This window comes from Mesoplodon mirus (assembly GCF_964341445.2).
Source record: "Mesoplodon mirus genome assembly, chromosome: 6".
NCBI classification, from domain to species: domain Eukaryota; kingdom Metazoa; phylum Chordata; class Mammalia; order Artiodactyla; family Ziphiidae; genus Mesoplodon; species Mesoplodon mirus.
In genome coordinates this window covers 72,253,408-72,260,228 of record NC_138982.1, presented here as the reverse complement: position 1 = coordinate 72,260,228, position 6,821 = coordinate 72,253,408, and the positions used below count along the sequence as shown (strand labels likewise).

Below are 6,821 nucleotides of genomic sequence, written 5' to 3'. Positions count from 1 at the left end.
TGCCCGAGGGGAGAGGCGGTTGTCCCAACCAGTCTTAACCAGCTGAAGTTCAAACTGGACAACTGACTCCAAGTTCCAAAAAAACAACTCGGGCAAACATCTTAAGACTCTTACATCAGAGGTACTTATCCATAGGGGTCGTGAAGAGGCCTTGTAGCTTACTCTTTAGGCTACATCATGCTTGGGGGATATGCAAGTTTTTGTAAAAACAGTTAAAGTGAGCTTGACCAGCGAAGGCAGTTTACAGTTTACTATTTACTAATTAAGTTATAGTCTAATGGATGTAACTGATGACTACCATATAAGTTTCATAATGACAAGGTAAAAGAGTATGAGTCAATGAGGTAGGAGGGAGGACAAAATTACTGAAGAGGAAGAGAACTGAGAAGCCAAGATGTGGGGGGAGGAGGGATCCATGACAATATTAAACTCACCACAAACTACAGCAGATGTGCAATGAGTGAGAATTACAGTGAATCAAGGGCGAAAGTCTTCAAAGACTGTGATAGAGACATTTGCTGCACATACATTTGATAAGTGACTGGTAGTAGTATGACTGAACCCCAATGTCTTTAAACAATATTTTGTTTATTTACAGAATGTGGTAATACTATGAAGGCCATAGAGAGAGGGATGAGATAGAGAGTAAGTGAAGAAACCATTCCAAACAAAATGGTCAGAAATGCCCTTTTCAAGAAAGTGCCCTCAGAGTTGGTCTTTGAAGAACGAACCAGCACTGCAAAAAGTTGGAGGAAAAGTTAAAACCTAATTTTTTTAAGTAAAAAAAAACCAAGAAGATGGGAATATTTCAAAGAATTAAATATAATATTGGCTAATAAGCATGTGAAATAAATGATCCACCTTGACTGGCAATCAGAAATGCAAAATGAAAACACAATGATATAGCATTTTACTACACCAGGTTGGAAAACAGTTAAGAGTCTATCAATAAGAAATGTTTACAAGGATGTAATGAAATGGAAACATACTCCGCTCACAGGAGTTTAAACTGTGAAAAACATTTTGGGGAAAAAAAAGAGGAAGGCGTTACCTATTAACATTTTTTGAATCTTTTTTTATAATTTTAAAATTTATTTATTTCTTTGTTTATTTATTTATCTATTTACTTATTTTTGGCTGTGTCTGGTCTTCGGTGCTGCATGCTGGCTTTTCTCTAGTTGAGGCCAGCAGGGGCTACTCTTGGTTGCAGTGCGCGGGCTTCTCATTGCAGTGGCTTCTCTTGTTGCAGAGCACAGGCTCTAGGCACAAGGGCTTCAGCCGTTGTGGCGCACGGGTTTTGCTGCTCTGCAGCATGTGGGGTCTTCCCAGATCAGGGATCAAACCCATGTCCCCTGCATTGGCAGGCAGATTCTTAACCACTGCGTCACCAGGGAAGTCCCTACCTATTAACTTGAAAAGACACACACAGGACCAATTATAGTAATTCACTCTTAGGTGTATGCAATAAACGTATGAGTTAAGAGTTCATGATTTAAAACCAGAGAAGTCTGCATTGGATGCCTATATCTAACACAAACGTGGTACATATTTAAGTTTTGAAACCTCACTTGACCACTCTGAGCTTCAGGTGTTGTGAAAAGTAAAAAAGGTCATTTTTTTTTTCAGAGAGGGCAGGAAGACACTTTTGCAGGTCATAGATAACTTTTACGGTTTTGATTGTGGTGATAGTTTCACGAGTGTATTCTTATCTACAAACTCAAGTTGTTTACATTAAATGTGTACAGCTTTTAGTACATACCTTAACTACTGCGCCACCAGGGTCCTGGCGGCGCAGTAGTTAAGAATCCGCATGCCGGGTTCGAGCCCTGGTCCGGGAAGATCCCACATGCCGTGGAGCAAATAAGCCCATGTGCCGCAACTACTGAGCCTGCACTCTAGAGCCCAAGAGCCACGACTACTGAGCCTGCGTCCCACAACTACAGAAGCCCGTGTGCCTAGAGCCCGTGCTCCGCAACAAACAGAAGCCACCGCAACGAGAAGCCTGTGCACCGCAGCGAAGACTAGCCCCCGCTCGCTGCAACTAGAGAAAGCCCGCACGCAGCAACAAAGACCCAACGCAGCCAAAAGTACATAAAAATAAAAAATTTTTTCAAAACAAAGATCAGGGCTTCCCAGGTGGCACAGTGGTTGAGGGTCCGCCTGCCGATGCAGGGGACACGGGTTCGTGTCCCGGTCCGGGAAGATCCCGCATGCCGCGGAGGGGCTGGGCCCGTGAGCCATGGCCGCTGAGCCAGCGCGTCTGGAGCCTGTGCTCCGCAACGGGAGAGGCCACAACAGTGAGAGGCCCGCGTACCGCCAAATTAATTAATTAATTAATTAATTTAATTTAATTTAATAAATGAAGATCATTTTTTAAACCTCAGTAGAATGGTTGGCATATAATAAATACTGAATAAAACAAGTTAATTATACTAAGATTGTTTTAATTTGATAACAGCTTTTATCTTCAGGAAGGAACTGCCACAAATATTTGACTATTAAGACAGAGCTTTACCTAAACATATATGAGTATTTTCCATTTACTCCTGAAATGAAAGAACAAGCATTAAAGGAATTTCATGGAACGTTTAGATAGGTCCGTTTTATGTTGCCAGGGGGGTGGTCTATTTGAGTGGTTTTTTTCTCTAGAATGCCTGAAATCAAAGGAAAATATTAACCTTAAAGGTGACTAATAGTTAAAGTTCCATTTTCGGGGTATCTTTTTTTCTCTAAAAATGAAGTACACGAGTATTCTGGCCCCCGGAGGACTTTAACAGTAGCTTTCTACCAACCACAGCCCCGGCTATTGGGCAGCACAGATACCGCGAGGTCTACGGGGCGGAGCCTTGGAGGGGGCGGGGCTTCGCGTGACATTTTGCGACTAGGATTTCACTGGCTTCACGGGCAACATCTTTCGCTGTCTGTTGCGGAGACGAATCGGCGTGACGAGCTGAAGATTCGAAGGCGCCAGGCCCAGCCCCGCGCCAGACGCCGTTCCCCTAGAAACCTGAACTGCAGGACCAACTGCAGGAGGCGGCCCCGGAGCTCCGAGGACTCGTCCCGTATCGCGCCGTCCTGCCGTCGCCGCATCGCGCCGCCCCGCCCCGGCTTGCCTCAGCCGTCGTCGAAACCCGTCACAGCGTGCAGGATCGAGCGCCTCCTCGCCCTCTGCCAGGCCCCGGGGGCGCCGTCCGTCGGTCGAGGTCATGGGCAAACGGCCCCGCAGGCCCAGTGCCTACCCTGCGGACTGGTGGGGACCGCAGACCGAAGGACCCGGCCCCGCCAAGCGCCGCCGAACGGAGGAGCCCGAGGACCCCGAGTCCGAGTCCGAGGCGGCGCCCAGCCTGGACAACCTGACGGGACCTCCGGCCGCGGACGCGCTCACTTCCGTAGTGGTCCTGCCCGCCGGCTGTGCCCTGCACCTGCCCCTAGATGGCGTCGACGTGCTGCTGGCGCCCAAGCCCATGTCCGTGCTGCAAGTGTCTCTCGGAGATCACATGCTCATGCTGGTCCCCGAGGCCCTCCTGGGCTGGGGCGTGGAAGGCCCGTGGGGACAGGGCCTGCAACGGGCCGCTTTCCTGAGCGCTCCAGGGGAGTACATGGCCCGGGAGCCGGGATTCTTCTGCGCAGCTGTCCCAGAGATCGCCCGCCAAGAAGAGGCCAACCAGGAGGAAGCAGACGCCGAGCTCCTGCCGCCTGGGATGGAGGCTGAAGCCGGCTCCGTCGCTGAGCTCCGCAGCCCCACCGCAAGGGTGTCGGGACCCAGCGCGCAGGGCTTTGTCCCAGAGCCCCGTCCTCGGGCGCCCAATCCTATCCCAGAGAAACGCCCTCCTCACCACGACGACAACCTGCACTTGCACCTTCGGGAGCTCTCCCTCGACTCACCACTCCAACCTCTACCTCCCTCTCCGAGTCCGGGTCCTCACGAGCGCCCCCAACGCCCTTACCGTCCTAAGCGCGAGGCCCAGAGATGTCTGTTCCCGGAATGAACTGCACCCCGGGGTACACACACACACACACACACACACACACACACACACACACAAATTCTGGCTACCATCCTGGAGGCCCAATGGATTTCCCGGCGTCTTTTACACTGAATGTCCTACAACCTGGAAATTAAGCATCTCGTGGGCCAACAACTCCTTTTTCCCTCCAGACTGGCTATAGTAGCAGGAGAAGAGGTCAGGAAAAGAAAGCAGACTCTAGACCTCATCTTTGAAATGGAAAATCCGCCCAGGGATACCGGACAATGTGTGTTCAGACGTCTGGACTTCTTTACAACATCATTCTCAGGCCTATCCATTCCCGCTCGTTTGCATTGGTTATTTTCTCTCAAATTCTTCTCTCTCCAGCACCATACCCTATTGCTACCCTATTTCTCCCCAAACCAATAAATAACTGGATTTCTCATGTTATATGTTTTCCCATGCATTTATGAAGATTTTTAGCCATGGCTTTTCTCTTTCTTGGTGTTTTGAGCTGCTCTCCTGGAAAGTTGCAAAATAGTATGATGGTTACTATACATAATTGTATGATGTTTGTTCATAGCTTCCTCTTAACCTGAGGAAGTTCTCTTCCAGTCAAGTTCACTTTTCATTATGAATAAATGCTGGATTTTATCAGATGTTTTCAGCATGTATTAGGATATGCATTTCCTTTTTAAATCTCTTCCTCCGGTTATTTTGACTCAGAGACTGATGTAAAATGTTTGCATTCCTGCTATTCCACATTATTCATACCTTTGACATTCTACCCCGAGTTTTTTCTTTTGTAAATCAAACCTCTAACTCTTAAAACATTAATTTAGGGGCCTCCCTGGTGGCGCAGTGGTTAAGAATCTGCCTGCTAATGCAGGGGACATGGGTTTGAGCCCTGGTCTGGGAAGATCCCACATGCCGTGGAGCAACTAAGCCCATGAGCCACAGCTGAAGCCCACGCACCTACAGCCCATGCTTCGCCACCAGAGAAGCCACTGCAGTGAGAAGCCCGTGCACCTCAACGAAGAGTAGCCCCCGCTCACCGCAACTAGAGAAAGCCCGTGCGCAGCAACGAAGACTCAACGCAGCCAAAAATAAATAAATAAAAATTTAAAAATATAAAACATTAATTAATTACCATATTTCTTTCACATTTTTACAAAAGAAATAAAATCTACAGGTAAAGCTGAAAACAAGATGGTTTCAGTTTTTTTAAACATCACTACTATTTATATTCACCAACATGCTTCACCATTTCCTCTCTACCTTTTTATTCTTATATTCCACTCTCAAAGTCTAGCCTCAATTTTCTTCTTGCTGAAGAATATACTTTAATAGTTCTTTCCACTATACCCTATGTGTAGTAAATTATCTTGGTTTTGTAAATCTCAACATGTTTTGTGTAGTACACTCTCATAGTCTTGTATATCTGAAAACTTTTATTATGTATTCATTCCTAATTCTAAAGTGTTATTTAAGTACTTTAAAGACATTACTCCATTGTTCTGCCATTTTTGATTGTTGTTGCAGGCAAGAGGTCTCTGCCAATCAAGTTGTTGTTCCTTTTATATTTGACTCAGCTGTTCATTAGCACATTTTTAAATTTTATTTTATTTTTTAATTGAAGTATAGTTGATTTACATTGGTGTGTTACTTTCTGGTGTACAGCAAAGTTATATATTTTTTCCATATTCTTTTACATGGTTATGGTTTATTACAGGATATTGAATATAGTTCCCTGTGCTATACAGTAGGACCTTGTTGTTTATCTGTTTTACACTGAATACATGATAGTTTTATATCTGCTAATCCCAAACTCCTAATTTATCTCTCCCCCACCCTCTTTCCCCTTTGGTAAACATAAGGTTGTTTTCTATGTCTGTGAGTCTATTTCTGTTTTGTAAATAACTTCATTTGTGTCATATTTTAGATTCCACATATAAGTGATATCATATGATATTTATCTTTCTTTGACTTACTTCACTTAGTATGATAATCTCTAGGTACATCCATGTTGCTACAAATGGCATCATCTCATTCTCATTTATGGCTGAGTAGTATTCCATTGTATAGGTATGCCACATCTTTTTATCCATTCATCTGTAGATAGACATTTAGGTTGCTTCCATGTCTTGGGGTTTTTTTTCATTCATTCATTTATTTATTTATTTAATTTTTGGCTGTGTTGGGGTTTGTTGCTGCACGTGGGCTTTCTCTAGTTGCAGCGAGCGGGGGCTACTCTTCGTTGCAGTGCGCAGGCTTCTCATTACGGTGGCCTCTCTTGTTGCAGAGCACGGGCTCTAGGCACGCGGGCCTCAGTAATTGTGGCATGTGGGCTCAGTAGCTGTGGCTCGTGGGCTCTAGGCTAGCGGGCTTCAGTAGTTGTGGCACACGGGCTTAGTTGCTTGGTGGCATGTGGGGTCTTCCCAGCCCAGGGCTCAAACCTGTGTCCCCTGCACGGGCAGGCAGATTCTTAACCACTGCGCCACCAAGGAAGTCGCCAGTTGGCTATTTTAAATAGTGCTACTATGAACATTGGGGTGCATGTATCTTTTCAAATTAGAGTTTTCTCGGGATATTTGCCCAGGAGTGGGACTGCTGGACCATATAGCAACTCTTTGTAGTTTCTTAAGGAATCTCCATACTGTTCTCCATAATGGCTGCACCAATTTACATTCCCTTCAACACTGTAGGAGAGTTCCCTTTTCTCCACACCCTCTCCAGCACTTATTATATGTGGACTTTTTAATGATGCTCATGCTGACCAGTGTGACGTGATACCTCATTGTAGTTTTGATTTGCATTTGTCTAGTAATTAGTGATGTTGAGCATATTTTCATG

General features: G+C 45.7%; 1 protein-coding gene across 1 annotated transcript; it reads left to right on the top strand.

Annotated features, from left to right (window-relative positions):
- Positions 1 to 3,206: 3,206 nt before the first annotated feature.
- On the top strand, positions 3,207 to 3,989 carry LOC309805966 (proline-rich protein 23C-like; the record flags this gene model as incomplete). Its single annotated transcript, XM_082624330.1, has 1 exon — positions 3,207 to 3,989. The coding sequence occupies one exon, from the start codon at positions 3,207 to 3,209 to the stop codon at positions 3,987 to 3,989; it is 783 nt and encodes a 260-aa protein (XP_082480456.1).
- Between the last annotated feature and the right edge of the window lie 2,832 nt (positions 3,990 to 6,821).